The sequence below is a fragment of the Haliaeetus leucocephalus genome, unplaced genomic scaffold (genome assembly GCF_000737465.1).
Source record: "Haliaeetus leucocephalus isolate CR32 unplaced genomic scaffold, Haliaeetus_leucocephalus-4.0 Scaffold143, whole genome shotgun sequence".
Taxonomy (NCBI): Eukaryota; Metazoa; Chordata; class Aves; order Accipitriformes; family Accipitridae; genus Haliaeetus; species Haliaeetus leucocephalus.
In genome coordinates this window covers 743,957-758,828 of record NW_010972579.1, presented here as the reverse complement: position 1 = coordinate 758,828, position 14,872 = coordinate 743,957, and the positions used below count along the sequence as shown (strand labels likewise).

General features: G+C 45.5%; 1 protein-coding gene across 1 annotated transcript in view; it reads left to right on the top strand.

The window, feature by feature from the left end:
- The window catches only part of KY (kyphoscoliosis peptidase), a 20,327-nt gene extending 6,337 nt beyond the window's left edge, over window positions 1–13,990 (top strand). The window contains exons 6-12 of the mRNA XM_010561169.1: window positions 379–429; window positions 2,412–2,494; window positions 2,872–2,980; window positions 5,796–5,913; window positions 11,046–11,234; window positions 11,828–12,018; window positions 13,089–13,990. Of these exons, the coding sequence (XP_010559471.1) occupies window positions 379–429; window positions 2,412–2,494; window positions 2,872–2,980; window positions 5,796–5,913; window positions 11,046–11,234; window positions 11,828–12,018; window positions 13,089–13,990 (1,643 nt within the window). The remainder of the gene's footprint in view (window positions 1–378; window positions 430–2,411; window positions 2,495–2,871; window positions 2,981–5,795; window positions 5,914–11,045; window positions 11,235–11,827; window positions 12,019–13,088) is intronic.
- The last annotated feature ends 882 nt before the right edge of the window (window positions 13,991–14,872 follow it).

Sequence of the window (14,872 nt, the reverse complement as noted above, 5' to 3'; positions counted from 1 at the left end):
CCCCCCCCTCTCCGCTGGGGGGGGGGGGGGGGGGGGGGGTTGGCCAGGTGGTGGGCAGGGGTTTGATGTCCCCAGCCCTCAGGCTGGAACAAGAGATGCCTGACTGCTGGGGAATGCAGCCTCTGCAGAGCCATAGGGTGGTGGGGAGGGGATGCAGAGCGCACCGCGGTCCAGGCAGCTTGCTTCATCCCTCTCCCCTTGGCACCCACGCTCCACAGGGTGCTGACATCCATGTCCGAATGCAAGAGAACAGGCAAAGAAAAGCCTGAATTTCAGCTTTTTCCACCCAGTCTTGTTCCCCAGAATCACTTATTTCTGTCTGTCTTTTTTCTCCTGCCAACAACTGCTCGCCTCACACTCCCTTCTCCTCTTTGCTAGGTTTCCAGAGGACTGAAGCCCCACGGCCACCAGAAGGAAAAGACTTGCATGGTAACTATCAGTGGTCCCCTCACCCCACGCCAGTGGCATGGTGGGGCACAACGCGCGGCAGCCCCAGATAGAAGCCCATCAAGTCCTATAAGCAGGGCTTCCCCTGCTGCAAGCCTAGACTGAAGTGCATGGACAAGGGATTTCATTTCTATTACCACAAGTAGCCTTTGGCTTCCCAGCTCCCTGTTCATCGGGGCGGCAGATGGGGATGGCTTTGGGAACATCACATGTGCCTGAGACCTTCCCAAGGCTCCACACCTGAGGAAGGCTACTCTGGAAACAGGCATGATGCACACTTCCTAACTGCGGATCCCGCATCTGCAGCTTTAACCTGACAAAGACGAAAAACTGATAACCAATCCTAAAAAAACCATCCCGTTCCCAAAAAGCAAAAAGTAATTTTCAGAGCTGTAGAGAGTGGAAACCTTTAAACACGTAAATCTGCTTTATCTCTCTTTAGGTCAGCATAATAGCCCTTAACAGGGAAAACTGAGATAAACAAACAAGCCTGTTTAAGAAACAGATGCCATGTGCCTACACGCTGATTTTGGCAGACAGGTGCCTGCCCAGCATGGGGATGCACCTGCATCCCACCTAGCAGGCTGCACCTTCACGGGGACGCAGGATGCCCCATAACCCCTCCCTAGGGCAGAGGTTTCCAAGAAAAGCAGGGGTCATGTTAAAAAAACACCTTTGCAAGTCAGGAATAGACCTTCTGGCCACATCCCCAGTGGGCTGGAGCTGGCAGCAAAGGGGCCAGAGCCCCATTTGGGGAGATGGAGAGGGAGCAGGTGATGAATATAGATTTCAGAAGCACTGCCGACTTCTCAGCTAGGATAAGATGTTCTCAGAGCCTCTTGTGTATCCCACTCCCACCAGTACTTGCTAAGCAGACAGCAGAGGGGTGTCCTGCTTACTTAGCAAGGGTCACGAATAAAGCAGTACGCAACCAGCCAAAGCCTCTGTGCCCCCACACACAGCCCAAGGCAATTTACTTCTTGTCACCTCTCTCCAGGCAAACAGCAGCCCTATGGCACCATTCATTCACCTCTCCCAGCGCTCAGGAGTCACACAACAGCATTTTCACTTTGTGATCTCTTTTAAATCCCTTTTTCCAGAGAAATAACAATCCTACAGAGATAGCTAGAAGAATCTCTTTAGTCCTGAATGCCTTTGACAGCACATGACAGGGGGAGAGATTGCTATAGAGCTCAATTTTCCTCTCACCAGCTCAGAAGAGAAGGGAGGACTGAGCAGACAGTGGTCCAGGGGAGACATCCACCTGATACGTCTGTGCACCGAGCTATAGCTGCATCACTCGGGTGGCTCACTGATGAGAGAGAACAGTGTCAGCTTATATGGAGACTCTTAAAAAATAAGTTATCTGATTAATTAGGGCAAGTTATTAACCCTTCGTTCACACCGACTAGAACCAGGAGCCTACAGCCTGCAAAGATGCAGTGGGGTAGGCACACCAGTTGCGGTCCAACTGCTCCCAATGTTACATTTCTCATGTGCTTGAATTTGTGCAGAATCATGGCCCTTTACCATGCAAAACAGTCATCGCTTTCAGCAAAACTACTGGAAAAATCCAGCTCTTTGTTGGTTTTTTTTTTTTTTTAAAATGTTTTTGCCAGGGCTTCCACAGTACAGATTTTCCCTGATACTTCTGCATTATATCTCATGCATCTCCATATAATATCCTGGGATTTTCTATGCTGTTATACAGTGCCAAAGACACAGGGGCACCTCCCACTCCAGCATTGCCCAAATTATATCAGACTAGACAGGATGGCTCCTGTTTTCCATGCAGCTGGCAGGGACCTTCTGCAAGTGCCCTCGTGTCCTCTGCTCCCTAAGCACCCGCTGATGGATGCCTCCACGGGTTGGGCAGGAGCTCTGCAGTGTCCCCTCGTTCAAGCGTACAGCCAGGAAAAATACCCCCTCCCTATCTGAGACAATGACAACTCATTTCTTCCCAGTATATCCATGGGACAAATCCTCTTTGAAATCCATGCCAGTAGATCTGCAGCAATTTGAGAAGCTGGATGCCTACGCATTAAAAGTAAGTCTTGCTTTTGCCTCTGTCCTCCTCCCAGCTCCCCTGTGGGGACGTTCCTTGAAACCTAGCTACCAGCACTAACACCAGCTTAGTCTGAGCTATCGGGCCAAGTGCCGCAAAATCTCCCAAATAAGTGAAAAACCATTTCCCTGCAAACATCAGCAACAGAGATCCCACTCTAGGAGGGAAAATATGACCAAAAATACTTGCTCAAAACATGGAACTACAGCTTTGTATTTCTATTTTTAATGAAGCTCAGGTTAGAGCAGTCTCCTGGCAGGTGAAGCTAGCTTTAGAAGAGCAAGGCAGTGGGGAGGAAGGAAGATCTACCATAGCAATTGCTTCACCACGATCTTGCAACGCTTCCTCCTCACAAACAGGTAAACGTCAAGAACAGCGTGGAGGAACTCGTTAAAGCCCTGCTTAAACAAGCCCGGACCGATCTGGAAAAAGTCCGAGCCATATGGATGTGGATATGCCATCACATAGGTAGGTTGAGATCTTCAATTTAGAAGATAAGGCTGTTGCTGTCACCCCTGTTACACTGCCGTTGCAGTCTACTCTGTACACCTTGTGGGTTAGCTGCAAATGGTGGGTAGGAGGAAGGCTTTCTGGGTGTATTTATCCAGAAATGTATTCAGAGGTCATCTCAGCATCTCTGTTTCCACAGTCCCTCTCCTAGCACTGCCAGGCCCTACAAGGTTTCTGTGTAAATGATTCCTTTCCACATGAGGAATCTCTAACTCCTACCTGACTCATTTGAAGGTGTAACCATACAAGTCTCTATCATGTAAGCAGCCGGAGCACAAAGCCAGGCTGCCAAGCACTGGCAGCTTGGTCGCCACATACAGAGCCATCCAATGCCACTAGAAGTTTCACCTCCACCACTGTCCTGAATGCCCTCAACCCCCACGCAGCCCTTCCCAGTGCACTCTGCATGCTGGTGCCTTTGCTCCGGGAGGTACCACCAGGAACCATCAAGCTGCCTTGTCCAGCTCAGTGTCATCACAGCCGCTTCTGCAGCTCCTCTTTGGGCAGCAGACCACCCCTTGCAAGGAGCAGCCGGGACAGCGCAGCACCGAGCACAGCCCGTCCTGGGTGAGGTGCCCTCTCGCCTCTGACAGTCTCTTGGCTGTTTTGCTGCCAGCTTTGCCCCTGTGTTTTGTGGATACATCCCATACTCCAGTTTCTAGCTGGTACCTAACTGCGTTCCTCCTGTTGACATGTCCATCAGCCATGTCAGCACAGCACATCAGAGAGAACAGCTTTCATAAAACACACTGGCACCTGCATGATCACCGTTCCTGCCTGTATGTGCACCCTCTCAACCTTCACAAGAGCTGCAATCACCCAGTTTCCCCTGCCCCTTCCTACCCAACCCCAACGCAAGCAACACTGCAGTTTCAGAAATAACCAAGAGATGCAAAGAGGACAAAGAAGGAGGAGGAGGCAGCATTTGTAGCCTCTCCAGTCTGGCACATCAGAAGGGACAAAAGACTTCTTGCCACCCCAAGCTCCTTGGTGGGGGGAAACTGGATGTGCAACATGATCACATTTTGCAAGACATATGCAAAAGGGTTTCTTTCCCATTAACTCTTGGGGGGAAGAGGGGGAGAAGTGCAGCTGTTCTTTCCCTCACCTCTTACACATCCTGATGGGCTCTGGTGCGGTACGGTTCACTGGCTGAACAGGCCAGCTGACCGAGAGCAGAAGAGCAATTTGGGAAGCACTGGCCTAATCTCACACCCACTGAGATCAGCAGAGCTTGGCCAGCAACTGCACAGTTAGCATAGTTAGGTCAATCCCAAGCAGCTTTAATCTTGCCCTTAAATATGCAGACTGCTGATTTCACTGCATTTCCTGAAACCGAGCATTTGACTCATCCCAGCGCCGAGCACCCGTCGGCTGCTGATCATTCAGTCTTTACACTATTAACTCATTTCTGCCTGCCACTGCCTGGGCCAGATCCTGCTTGGGATGGCCAGTCTGGTTTGAGTCGGTCCATTTACCTTAACACACATTCATGGGATGTCTCTGATCCCCGACAGGTATGCTGTGATCTCCCCACAAGATTTTTTTTTACACCATCTTAGCCCTGGTTCTCCTTCCTTCCTGCAGAGACTGACCCCTATTTACATGCATGGGAAATAAACACAGTGCTAGGAATTTAAATCGGCTCACAAAAATGCCATGTATCCATCCTGGAAGGGCATGGATAATATAAACTACTTCCTTGTTTGGATTTTAAGTGAGAGCACTGCTCCCTGGATATCTCTTCCTACTCAATTCAACTCCCTGCCTGCAATGGACTGCTACCTCTGTGCAGCACTAAAAGAAATTATTTTATCTATCATTTCTAGCATAAATACAGAGCCACATGCAGCCAGCTAGCTCTCCATACCTCTCAAAGTGCTCTGCAGTTTTGCTGGTGGCCCAGTGAACAGCCCAGGTGGAAAAAGCCAGGCTTTCCCTACAGCCCCACCAGCCAACCCCGAGGCAGCCGTCGGCTGAGCCCCTTAGATAAAAGACAAGCAGTTGCAGCATTTCATCAAAGCACAAATACAGCGTGTTGCCAGCTTTTTTTCCTCTTCCACAGCATTAAAGGGAGGATGAATCAGCTGATGCAGCATTCCTTAGAGCTTTGTCAGAATAATATGTTCATATTTTAAGAAAGAGGTTATGGACATGACCAAGGTTGGTCAGTATTGAATTAACCTTCCCAGACCAGTTCCTCAAGCTCTGTCTGAAGGAACCCTGCTGTGCTGCTTTTCTGCATTCATTCAAACAAATTAAGATTTCCTACGCTTCCAGGTATTAATACGACTCACTTGCAACAAATCATTTCAGGTATTTCCCAACAAGCTACTTTCCAAGTATTTTTAATACAAATTGCTTGTAAAGAGTGCAAAAAGCTCAATGTTTTCCTTTGACAGTAACATGAGTCTGACTCCTTCACATGCAGAGCTTTCTGTTTTTTACTGGGCACTCTTGAGATCGTAGATCCCCCCGCATGACGGCAGCCCCTGGGGAGGCTCACTTTCTCTAAAAAAGCAGAGTTTTCCTCCCATTTGGATTCAGCTGCTGAATCCCAGCCCAGGCTTAGAATAAACAGGGATGAGAGACAGACCTTGTCCCTTTCCCCCCACCAGCTGTCCACGACATCCTTGCGCAGCACGTGCCACGGCTCGTTTCTCTTTGCTTGCGCTCACAGAGATGAAAAGCAATCCAAGCGTTGCTCCTGCTGCCCGTCGACCCCATTGCCTCAGGCTTTTGGATGAACTTTTGTCTGTGTTCCTTCCCACAGAATACGACATAGTGGGCTACCATAACAAAAGCCAGCTGTCGAGCAAACCCATAGATGTGCTTCAGACGGGGAAGAGCATTTGTGAGGGATACGCTGGGCTCTTTGAACAAATGTGCAGGTAAATTAAGCTCAGAAACATTCAATGCCAGGGAGAGTTAACATTCATTGTCATCTCTGTGCCTATTCTGTCTGCCTTTGCATTGACTGATGTGACTTTAAGCAGGACGTGGAACTTTAGCTTTCAAACCATGCTGTGGAAAAACAGCAAGTCCTAGAAAGGTCAATTTTGCTTCCTCCTCCACCTCCTCCACCCTCCCCTCCCCAGCATAATTTGCTTTGTGCCATCTGCTGAGCTTCGCATTGCATTAACATAATGGCAGATGAAAACACAGAGCTAATTTGGTTAGAAGAAGCCAGGTTTTTCCTTTGAGTATCTGTATGTGAAGGTTAAAAGCATCGCAAGACTTAAACAAGGAGTGTTGTCTCCAACATGCTCCCATGCAAGAGGTAGGCACACTCCCAGAAGGTGCTTTCCCAAAACCTTCTGGAGATGCCCTCTCCCCTCCACTACAGAAGCACCACAGGGACACTGCCTCACACTTACCGCACCGTTTTCTGCAGTCAATCTCAAGGTGCATCACCGTTGAGGCCAGTACTGCAATTCCCATTTTATAGCCATGTCAGCATTTAATGACTAAAATCCATTCTCCTGCCTACAAAACCTTGTTGACTTCACTGGGGATTAGTTGCATAAATGAGTCAGATTTCCACCACAAAGCAGGACTTTACAATCACACAGCCATTTCAGAGAAAAGACAGCCCCTTCCTTGGCAGGGAGCACAGGTGCCTTGCATATGAATGCAGCACAAATCCCTTCTCCCTCACGTTTCTCCAACCCAGGAAAGAAAGGAGATGGCCTTGTGCAAGGCAACCCTCACACACCACAGCAAGGAGCAGCATCTCACCTCTCATAGCTGCATGCAATAATTTGGTTTAGTGGAGTAGTGAAGGCAATGAAGGTGCCTGGCAAGTTTGGGACCAGCCCTATGTGGAAGGGTTGCCCAAGAGGAGAAAACTGGACCTGACGACACAGGGACACAAGATTGGAAGGGCCTCCTAGTGTCAGAAAGCAATGGTGTACTTTCCTAAGAGTGCAGGCTTGCAAGGTGGCTCTCCCAGGGAGCACCTTCCACTTACAAGACAGCTTTGGAAAAAAATTAAAGACCAGTTATTAATTGGCATGTGTAAGTAACAGTTGGCTTTCCACACCATCCAAAAAGATTTGGGAAGGTTTTAACCATGAAACAAACAAAATCTACAGGGAGAAGGACAGATTAAAAAAAAAAACACTGTGCCAGATGTTAAAGTGGTGAATGCTTCAAACCAATAACATATCTTGCAATATTAGATCTTGCTTTCTAAAGAGTAAAATAAAGAAATAGGATGATGAAGTAAGAATTTATAACTGCATCTTATGGAACAGTTATTAGCAGTTATAAGTGGGGGAAATTTGCATCTGTTCATTAAAAAGCATATGTTTAGTTCATTAAAAACATTAATCTTTCCAAGGATATCTTTTCCTATTTAAAGGCTCTGTTGATTTACTCCTAATTTCTCAGTTCCAGGTTGATTATTCATTTTGTGATTCAAGAAACCTCCCAGTCATCCAGCCTATTACTTTTGTCAAATATTAGCTAAATGTTTAGCTCCTCTCCTGAAAAACTATAACCAAAGAGAACACCCCTTCCTTGCAAGGGGATCTCCTCATCCCTTCTTCTTGTGCACTGTTCAAGTCTTATGCTGAGTCTAAGCATAAAGGCAAGAGGCAAAGAGCAGTTGTCTTATATGAAGGTTTTTCAGAGCCAAGTTTGGGAGGAAAAAAAAGGTCTTTTAACGTGCCTTTTTTTCCTAGCTCCTGTTGAGGCAACTTTAACAAACAACGCAATTTGCCAGTCACCAGGAGTTCCTCCAAAGGTCCTGCTGAAGTCAACAGCTGACACTGATTGAGTCCTACTTGTCCCAGTGCCAGCAGAGAGAAGAGTTCCTGTTGCAGACACAACACTCTCACCTCCGACCACAGCTTTGGCAGCCAGACTTCTTCCCATTAGCTGAGACTCCTGTCACAGAGGAAAGGTGGGCACGGATAGTGGAAAGCTAGCCACAAAACATCAGTTTCCAAACATCAGGAATAATAGCGATGAATGTAAACACAGGCTTCTGACCAATATTTTAGCAGCATTTATCAAGAATTGGCTTCTCAGCTGAGAACCAAACTTGAGGAGGTAGCATGGCCGAGTGCATCAGGGAGTGTAAATTCATTAATTCAATTTAGGGCAAAACCTAGCAGTCTGGACTCAGGGAGAAACTCACTTACCAGAATTAACAATGAGGCAAAACAAGTATTTGCACTTAAGAGGTTTCAGCACGACCTTTGGGAGCAAAGCTGACCACACTCCAGATCAGTGGATCTGACCACTTAGCTGCTCCTTATTCATAACTAGACTGCAAATAATCCAGGTTTCACATCCTTTTGCTTTTCCTGTTTTCTACAGTCAGTAGCTTTCCCTCTTTTCAGGTACAGGAGTGTACACTACCTACCACAAGTATAAACCATTCTGTCTCCCTCTGGAGGAGCCAGGTTTGCTTCTTTTTTAGATGAAATCATCAAAGTCAACCTGAAATCAAAGTGAAGAAGGTGCCATTGAATTCCACTAGCACCTGTAGCAAGATCCAGATTATCTCCTACTCGTTTTGAAGCAGAAAAGCAATTTAGCTTTTAACCTCCTTGCTGCACCAAGCAGATGTTGCCAACTCTTTCTTAATTCAGTTTTTCCAGTCCACCTTGCATTTAGGTCATCTTCTACCATCACATTGCCACTTCAAGCATTTCTGGAGATCTTCTCAATCTTCTCTCTGCATGGTTAATTTAACTGTATAAAGTCATTTACACAAGAACAAAGACACAATCACTCTTTTCACTAGTACAGGATTGCTCTTTTACAGGATGTTGTGGCCTGGTTTTTTGTCTGTCCATTATTAGAGAGACCACTGTTTAAATGCTCTGACCTTTTTTTTTGGAACTTTTAACACAGCTGAGCACAAACTTTTCCTGCTGCTTTGCTAGCATTCACTGTAAGTGAGAGCACAGAGAGAACGAAGGGTGGAACTTGTCCCTTAATGTTCTCTCTAAATATCCCAGCTAACAAGAGTGTCTAGAGAAGCCTAGAAGGATTAGATGCCAATCCCCATTAAATTAGTAGGAATTTGGTACTTAGCTCCTGTTAGGCCCCTTTGAAACTTCTAGGATCAAACCTTCCTTAAAGTTCCCGGGCCAGCACCTAGTCTCAGTTACATCATGTAAATCCAAGCTCTTGCCAGTCTTGTCAGTGGAGTTGCTCCAGATTTACTGCCCAGTTCCACATGAGAATTTGGCTCACAGGCAACTGCGGGCTGGCAAAGACTTTACAGACCACCTGTGACACCAGGTTTCTCAATGGCATTCCTTCCAGGCTTGCCACGTTCGTTTTGAATACCTCGTGCGACAGGCAGTGCCTCACTATTGCTGCGTAACAGCCCACACTAAACAAGAGCTGGCTTCCATGCTCCCTTCTCTTCTTTGCTAGCCATCTTTAGCAGGGATGGGGTACTGCCACATTTCTCCTTTCTGTCTAACTTTGTCTTCTTTCTGCAGGCTACCCAACGTAAGCTTCCAGCTGGGTCTCAATCAGCCCTTTCCAGTTGTGATTTTATTTCTGATACTCTTTCTTAAAGACTTTAAGAAAGAATGTAAGAATTTAATTTGATACTCTTAAAGAAAACGTATCAAATAATTAACACAAAGATGTCCAGGTTTGAGTTTAGTAAGTCTGTATGAGAAGCTGAAGTGACCACCTTCCCTTTAAACCAGCATCATCTCCGTGAAAAAAGCAGTCCTCCCTATAAGCACTACTGCACTGCCAATTACCAGCCAGTATCTGTTATCAGACCGCGACTTCTTAACAACAGTGCTAATTATCTTCCCAATAAATATCACTTTTCTTCTGAGTTAAACCCACATTATGCAGACAATCTTGCTCTTGAAGCATGCACAGTTTATTACTTAAGGTAGTTGTTCCATTTAACGTACTTTTCAATGAAGAAGAAAAATGTCAATACCATCCTATACAAAAGACAGTCCTCTAAGTGAAGCAATCTTAGATTAATGCTGAAATAAGATGCCAATGTTAGAATCCATTGCTATCAACAGCAGAGAGCTTATTAACACAGTGCTTACTTAAATCTTATTTACACATCAACACAGGTATTCATTAGTTTTTTAAAAAGAGACTATTTAATAATTCGTACCCTGGGCAAGCACAAGCCCACTCTTTAAGGAAACTAAATCAGCATCCACAATCCCGTGAGGTCTAAGATATCTTAACTGGTGTCAAACACCAGGCTTACCATCACAGAGAGAACACAAGCATGAACAGACACACTTAACTCATAATTACATGGGCTAATTGTGGACAGCATCAAAGGGATTCCACTGAGTAACAAGACAGAGAGCAATTAAGCACACTTCAGCTTTGTCATCCTCCTCTAACAACATTGAATTGATGGTACATTAGACAAAAAGAGAGGCAATATGCAAAAACTGGAAGAGAAAAGCCCCTTCCTCCAGTGGGATGCTCTCTCCAAGTCCCTGTGCAAAGACCACAAGAAAAAACAGCCCCTATCCAACACTGCAGGCATCATTACCTTGGGTTACTTTTGCATGCCCACCCCATATGAAACCATTCACTAGCACAGCCCAGAAAAATAGTCTCTACGTGATGTCAGTGGTCAAAGGGGAGAACTTGCCTGTCTCTAGATGTACAGGCTGACAGGCTGGTACAGGAAGGCAGTTAGCGGAAAGCTGCACAAAGTGCAGAGATCCCCCTGCCAAAAAAAATACAGCACCCCAGCTAACAGCAAGCTTCCCAAAGAATTAAAAAATGCAATAACCTAGGCATTTAGCACAATAGTCTGTCACCAGGGTCAGAAGTTGGAGTTTTCAAAGAGAAGTACTCTTGCACACTCAGACATTTAAAACCCGTAACTCCCCTGGGACTCAGCTGCAAGGAGGCACCTGAGGAGCTGATGGAGCTGGTCCACTTGACTACAGGACTGAAGTTCTGCAGACTTAGCTCCTCCTTTTGTCCTTCCACAAAAGTATGCTGACAGGTTTAAAACAGAAGCCTCCTGCTGCATCTTATTGTTTCCTTTTAGTATTGCAGGAATCCAGTGCATGAAGCTGTCGGGATACTCCAAGGGGTATGGGTACAAGATGGGGCAGACCTTTACAGGGGACTCTGACCATGCCTGGAACGCTGTCTACCTTGATGGAAGGTGGCATTTGCTCGACAGCACCTGGGGAAGTGGTGCTGTCGATGATTCTTTCACCAAATTCACCTTCAGGTAAAGAACTATCCTCTATGTTAATACATAAACCTACCACAAAGGCAGAAGGAAAGCTGATGGGTTTGCCACACCAAACAGTGACAAATTCTAGGTCCCACAGCAAGACCCAAAGCCTTGAGCAAGGTTATCTGGGCCGCCTATACAAGGGATGGAGTACATACCTGTAGGAAGGCAGCAGCCCTGAGCAGCAAGCTATATAACTGCTAAATGTGAACTTGTTTTGCTTATCACATATCCAGTTTATGCAACACAACGTGGCACTTGATTCATAGCTTCTGGCTGCCTGAGAGAGGGTGCCTCCACACTTTCAAACAACAAGCAGTGCCTCCCTCTTTCTTCAGGAGCCCATGGTTGCAGGGGGTAGTGCAAATACCCTGGTTTTATCCAAAAGCTCAGCATGTGCCCTGGAAATAGAAGTCCAAAGCTCAGGTTCCTTCTCTGCCTGGAGAATTTCAAACGCACCGACATCAGTTTCTCGGGAATCCAAAACACTGTGACTTCCTCCTGCTGAAACCACCACCACTGTGCAGGGGAAGAATTAACTGTTTGTAATTACTCATTTTCCTTTAATCTCTTCCTTTTTCTTCCAGGTACAATGAGTTTTATTTTCTGACTCACCCGGCTCTGTTCATTAACAATCACTTCCCAGATAACAGTAACTGGCAGCTTCTTAAACCAACCCTGACGCTGAAAGATTTTGAGAACAACATGCTGCACAACAGTAATTTTTACATGTTGGGCCTACTGACCGCACACCCGGAGACAGCTGTCATCCAAACAGGTAACACCCCACAGAGGGGAAGCTGCAGAGCATCTTTCCTTATGCAAGCCCGCATCCACCATACACTGTCATGCATGTAGTGCATTTTATTTCCAGCTTGGTTCTGGCAAGCAGAGCGTACTCAAAGCTCTTGGGGGCAGAGGAGGGTCGTCTTTCTTTCTTTTTTCTGTCTTTTTTCTTTTTCTGTTCAAGCTGTGAAAAATTCTAGCAGCCTCTGGGTCTAAAAGAAAGCCTCAGTTAGCTGCTGAGTTACTCTATCAGCCAGCATCAGCAGTGCAAAATTAGAAGTACTGCTATTATATATTAGTTACTCTGGCTTGAAAATGAGATTAAAACCTTTTATGATGTTCCAAAAGTTTGAATTACTGAAAAACGCATAAACAGGCACTTCTTTATGCAATACTGAGCAACCTGCGTAAGTCCAGCAGCTCTTTTAACATAAAACTATTCAGGTAACACCACTGAACTACAGGGCCCACATTTAAGATCACCTTCCTCGGATTTTAAAAGAGCTGCAGGAATTTAACTAGATAACTAATTTATGAATGCCAAGAACAAACACAGAGTTAAAACTTAAAGGCAACAACATTTTAGGACTTAATTTTATCTTCAAGCTGTTTGGAAACAAGCTCATATGGAGGTAAATTATCTCATATCTGTGTACTGGAGGGTTCCTACACTTTTCTCTGAAGCTTCTTGGAACAGCTACTGGACTAGCCATCAGGTCTAATCACATCTAATTAAGCCCTTCTCGAGCACATGGGCTGAAGGTACTTTCAGTTATATTTCGCACAGGCTTTCATATTCTATAGGACCACACCTCCATTTCAGTGTGTCTCAAAATAGGATAAATGCACATCTCCAAAACAAAGGCCACTCTTCACTTCATTCTTTTTGAGGGACACTGGTCTAAGCAGACAGCTGACAAGCTATGACCTGTCAATTGCAGCTCTTTATTTTACTATTACAGACGCAGCAATTTATTGGGACAGATTAGTCTTCCCAGAACAGGGTGTACATGCAAAAAATGTACTGAAACTCCTACGCAGTTTTTCTTTTGTATTTCATAGTAAATGGAAAAGCCTCTGTATCAGTGGATTGCCGTTCTGCCACATTATTTACGTTTAAGCTGAAGGGAACAGATGAATATGGCTTAATGACTTTGAAAAAACACGGAATGAAGCTGGATATCTACCCACAGAAGACAGGGAGTCACAAGCTGCAGATCTTTGCCAAGCCCTCCAAAGCCTCAGAAGATGTCTACAACTGCGTGTTAGAGTATGTCGTAGAGTGCAAGTCTGTGGACAAGGCCATGCGTTTCCCAAAGGACCTCCATCAGCCTGTTGGACCAAGCTGGTTCACAGAGCGGCAAGGGTTCCTGAGGCCATCACACCCCGACCCCATCATTCACACCAACGATGGGCGCTGTTCTGTCACCTTCACCCTGGGCAAAGACATAAGCATCTTAGCCTCCCTGCACTCCGATAACAGCAGCCTGACAGAGGATATGATAAGGCGGCACATCATGCAAATCCATCGTGGGAACCAAATTGAGTTGAAGATCCATCTCCCCCACGCAGGGAACTTTGTTCTGAAAATCTATGCCAAGAAGAAGTCAGATCCTGGCAATTACGACTACATCTTCAACTACCTCATCACTTGCCTCAACACTGAAGTGAAGTGGCCAGCTTTCCCTCAGAGTTACAGCAAGTGGGTGGAAGACTATGAAATACTGGAGCCGCTCTCCGGCTTGCTGCCAGCAAATCGCAATGTTCAGTTTAAACTCAAAATGCACGGGATAGCAAAGGTGCTAGTTCAAGCTGAGAACACTTACCCTCTCACCCAGAGCAGAGGCTACTGGGAGGGAACCTGCAACACTTCAGGATGCAGAGAGGTATTTGTGATGGTGCACGAGAACGCTAACCACAGCTTTTACTCACACGTCCTGAAATACGAAGTTGAGACCCAATAACATCCCCTCCTTGTTCTTTCACTCACCTGCATGAACCAACCTTTCCAACGTGCCCAAAACCAATACAGCTTTAGGAGATCACTCATTCTCTTGATCAAATCTGTTCTTTCAATGAATGCAGGACAACACTTGCAGGCTTTTGCAAGACCTTGGGCTCAAAGAAGCAGAAAATCCTGTTAAGAGGGGAGCAGCAGTGGAAGAAATTAAATTAAACCCTCACCAACATTTCAGTAATACTGTCCAGACAAACATTTTGAAGAAAACAACTGACTGTCAGGCCATAGGTCATTCTGTGCCAGCAGCGATTGCTGGTTTCAAAGTTATGGACCATAAGAAAAGTCTTACAATGGCTACTCCAAGAAGAATCCACTACACCCTGGTTTTGAGCGGCAATATTGGACACGAGGAACTTCAGGAAACTTAAACTGAGTTTCTGTATATCTTTAGTGAAGTTGCAAAATACATCCCAGGAGAGAGAAGTATTAGCAAGAAGCTACAACATGAAGTTTTCTTGTGCACTTCATTGTCTTACAAATTTAAGTGATACTGCGAAATTACTTTTTACACTGACTCTTAAATACAATAAACAAAATCATTTTTACATTTTTATATTAGAGTATTTGAACTGTAAACATTTTTCTGCAATATTAGCATTGTAATCATATCTCAAGGATACAGGTGTTTCTGTAACTAAAACTACAGTAAAATGGAGAATAAAGTTCTCAAAAATCACTCCTTACTCCATTTGTGTGTGCAATAATGCAACTAAAAAACTTAAGGGGTTATGTGGAATAGCAGCCTGAGTGACATCATTATCATGTAAAAAACTATTTGGTGCTGTACTCCTGGAAAACCCCTACATGCACAAGGCAAAGGTGGTCT